At 47.1% G+C, this 4,264-nt stretch overlaps 1 protein-coding gene across 1 annotated transcript in view; it reads right to left on the minus strand.

Annotated features, from left to right (window-relative positions):
- LOC109841939 overlaps positions 2,560 to 4,264 on the minus strand; it is a 12,547-nt gene continuing 10,842 nt past the window's right edge. The window contains exons 2-3 of the mRNA XM_020410862.1: positions 3,401 to 4,254; positions 2,560 to 2,672 (exon numbers count right to left, since the gene is read on the minus strand). Coding sequence (XP_020266451.1) covers positions 2,560 to 2,672; positions 3,401 to 4,196 — 909 coding nt within the window. The 5' untranslated portion in view covers positions 4,197 to 4,254. The remainder of the gene's footprint in view (positions 2,673 to 3,400; positions 4,255 to 4,264) is intronic.

The following is a 4,264-nucleotide window of genomic DNA, read 5'->3' on the forward strand; positions in this document are numbered from 1 at the left end:
GATGGCAGGCTTCGCGTTAGCGAGAGCTAGTTGGAGTCAAACGTGGAGGCCGTGATAAGGCGAGGTCTTGTGGAGAGCGCGCGCGATGGTCTGAAATGACTGTCGGCGAGGGCAGGGCGGAGGCTTCGGGTAGGGCGACTGGCCGCGTTGAGAGGTCGGTCGCAGGTTGACTTAGGAGCAGCGGCGCTAGGTTCGACAGCTGGTCGTGGAGGCGGAAGCTCCACGGCTGTGAACCTCGAGGCGGGACCATAGCAGCGTGTGGCGGGCAGTCCAGTAGGGTGGTGCTGGCTTGTCGATCGAGCAGGTTGCAGGAGCGGCGTTTCTGGTAGGCTCGCGGCTGCGCGGCGCGTGAACGGCAGGCAGTGGTGCTGGCTGCGAGATGCTCCGGCCTGTGGAGACGGCGAGGCGTCGGGCGGTGAGGCTGGTTGGTTGATGAAGGAGAAGAAGAACGAAGAGAGAGGGGGAGTTGGCTTCGCTGGTGGTTTCTTGGGGAATGGGAGAGCAGAAGAGAGTGAGAGAGAATAATAAAGAAGAGAGAGAGAGAGAGAGAGAGAGAGAGAGAGTGTGATGGTGAGTGATTGAGTGAGAGAGAGTGAGACGTCAGCTTTTAATGAGAGAGAATAATAGAGAGAGAGTGTCAGAGAGAGATAGATTGAGTGTGAGATTAGAGAGAGTAAGAAGATTTTAATGAGAGAGAGATAGAGTACGTGATAGGGTGGTTGGGAGGACGTGGGTTGAGAGTTGGGGGAAATACGAGGCGGAGGGATTTGCGTGAATTGGGGAGAGTTTTAGGGGGAGAGAGAGATACAGAGTGAAATACCGGTGGGAGGAAAAATACAGGGAAAAATACCCCCTTAAATAATTTAAAAATATCATAATATTTATTCAAAATAAATATTAAAATTTATGGCCAAAATAATAATAATAACAACAATAATGAGTAATTAACTATTTATTTAAAAATTTTACCAAAACAATTAAATTTATAATTAGCAAAACTATTAAAATAACATAATACCGTATTTTTTAATTCGTAGAAAATTCTAGAGAATGGGAAAAATACAAATACTTCTTTAGAAAAATAATATTTAATATTTAAATACCAAAAAATTATTTAAACCTGTATTAGAAATTTACGGTCATTACACGAATCCTGAAAGCTCCTCCAAAAATACGAAGTGAAAACTGAGCCTCGATTCGTCATCTCTGGAACTCCGTGTAGTCGAACTATTTCTCGAATGAAGATCCTCGCATAAGTCTCGGCGGTGTAGGTAGCTCTCACTGGTATAAAATACGCTGACTTCGTCAACCGATCAACTATCACCCAAACGGAATCGTTCCCTTTCTTTGACCTTGGTAACCCCACAATGAAATCCATAGAGATACTTATTCATTTTCATTCTGGAATGAGTAAAGGCTGTAGGGTTCATGCTGGTCTCTGATGTTCTGCCTTCACCTGCTGACAGGTAAAGCATTTAGCAACATATTCTGCTATCTCCTTACGCATACCGCTCCACCAAAAGTGTCTCTTCAAGTCCTTGTACATCTTTGTTGTGCCTGGATGCACTGTGTACTTAGAACGATGTGCCTCATCAAGCAACTCCTTCTTTAGCTCTGCACTAGCTGGCATAACTAATCTACCTTTCATTCAAAGGCCTCCGTCTATTGCAATGGTCCAATCATCTTTGGGCTCCTTGGAAATCTCCTCCTTTTGGGTTTGAATCTAAGAGTCCACTAGCTGGGCTTCGACCACTCTATTGCTCCAAGATGATTGTACTGACATAACTCCTAAAATGCGTTGCTCCCACCGATCTCTGGCCTGAAATCAAACTGGGTAAGAGTGTAAAGATCTCGGTACAACGAACACCTCAAAGCCATAACCCGATGTTGACGCTTCCTGCTCAAAGCATCAGCCACGACGTTTGCCTTCCCCGGATGGTACTGAATCGCGAACTCATAATCCTTGATGAACTCGACCCATCGTCGTCGCCTCTGGTTGAGTTCCTTCTGAGAAAATAGGTATTTCAGGCTCTGGTGGTCTGTGAATAACTCGAACTGCACCCCGTACAGGTAATGTCTCCATGTCTTCAGTGCGAAGACCATAGCTGCTAACTCCAAGTCGTGCGTATGATAGTTCTGCTCATGCGTCCTTAACTGTAGAGAGTCATAAACTACTACTCTCTGGGGTCTGCATTAAAACGCCTCCTAGGCCCGCTAGTGACGCATCTGTGTAGGCAACAAATGTCCTATCACTGCTCGGAATAGTCAAAACTGGTGCTGTAGTTAACTTGGTCTTCAAGGTCTCAAAGGACTTCTGGCACTCCATGCCCCAAATAAATTATACACCCTTCTTTGTAAGGCGTGTAAGTGGTGTGGCAATCTTTGATAAGTCCTGAAGGAACTTCCTGTAATAAGAAACTACGGATCTCTGTGATAGTTTTTGGCGGCTCCCATTCTAGTACTGCCTTAACCTTCACTGGATCTACTGCAATGCCCTCTCTATTGATGACGTGGCCTAAAAATCTAACATCTGATAGCCAAAATTCGTACTTGCTGAACTTAGCATATAACTGATGTTCCTATAAAGTCTGCAATACCAATCGTAGATGCTGCTCGTTCTCTGCCTCCGATCTCGAATAGATAAGGATATCGTCGATAAATACGATCACGAACTGGTCCAAGTATGGACAAAAAACCCGGTTCATCAAATCCATGAATACTGCGGGTGCATTGGTCAGCCCAAATGGCATGACGAGAAATTCAAAGGACCCATATCGAGTCAGAAAGGCGGTCTTGGGAATATCCATCTCCCGGACCCGTAACTGATGATAACCAGAATGAAGATCAGTCTTTGAGAAATATTACGCTCCCTGTAGCTGGTCAAACAAGTCATCAATCATCGGTAATGGGTACCTATTCCGGATGGTGACCTTGTTCAACTCACGATAATCGATACATAATCGCATACTACCGTCCTTCTTCTTCACGAAAAGGACTGGTGCTCCCCATGGAGAATGACTCCGACGAATAAAGCCCTGAGATAACAACTCATCCAACTGGGTCTGTAGCTCCCTCATCTCAGCAGGTGCCATACGATAGGGTGCTCGGGATATCGGTGCTGTGCCCGGCTGCAACTCGATGCAGAACTCAACCTCTCTCATAGGAGGTAATCCAGGTATGTCCTGAAAGACATCCTGATAATCAGAGACAACTCTAGTCTCACACAAATCAGCACTCTGGTCCCTCAGCATCACCTCCTCGACGTATGCCAGAAGAGACTCCGCAAACTGGTTGCCCTGTGAAGTCGCTACGATCAACTCAGACCCATCGGACGCTCGCAAGTTGACTGTCTTAGCGAAACAGTCGATACTAACATGGTAGGATGAAAGCCAATCCATACCGAGAATGACGTCGAACTCCGACATCCGCAACACGATCAGATCTATGAGAAACTCGGACTCATCTAAACTGATGACACAACTCCTGCAGATACTCTCTAATATGGATATCTCCCCTAGAGGAGTAGAGATGGATAGTGGTACGTTTAAAGGATGTGCAACTAACTGAAGCCTATCCATGAAGGTATGAGAAATAAAAGAATGCGAAGCTCCAGAATCGAACAAGATCCGAGCCGGAAAGGAATTCACAAGAAAGATACCTTCCACTATGGCTCCGCTCGCACCCTGATCATGTGGTATGACCGCATAAACCCTGCCGGTGGCTGGTAACTGTTGAACTGGTGGTGGTGGAGCATACGGGGCCATCTGTGCCTCAGGAATCTCCTGGATAGCACGTATTTGGCCTGTTGGCCCCTCAATCCTCGGAATGACAGGTGGTGCCCCGATCCTTCGCTGCTGCTGACCGTAGGCGCGGCCCTGCTGCTGTTGCTGGCCCTGACCATTATTCTGCTGCTGACCGTGTCCTCGACTTTGCTGCTGGCCTCCTCTTGGTGCGCTACGGCACTCTGCTGCTCTGTGTCCAAATTTCTGACAGTTGTGACATGTCCCCTGAAATTTGTGTTGCTGCTGCCTCCTCTGATCCTGCGGTGGTCTTCTCTTGAACTGTCCTTGCTGCTGATGCTGAAAATCCTTACCCTGTTGCTGGGGTCCTCCAGGTCCGGCAAAAGGTCTCTTACCCTTGCCCTTATCCCTGGTCTGTCCTGCTTTAGCATTTCCTTCCTTGTCTTTCTGGAACATAGTCGTCTCGGTCTCCTGAGAAATGGCGGCATTAGCTACCTCTCGAACTGAGTGAAACCTCCTGGAAA

This window comes from Asparagus officinalis, chromosome 5, assembly GCF_001876935.1.
Source record: "Asparagus officinalis chromosome 5, Aspof.V1, whole genome shotgun sequence".
Classification (NCBI taxonomy): Eukaryota; Viridiplantae; Streptophyta; class Magnoliopsida; order Asparagales; family Asparagaceae; genus Asparagus; species Asparagus officinalis.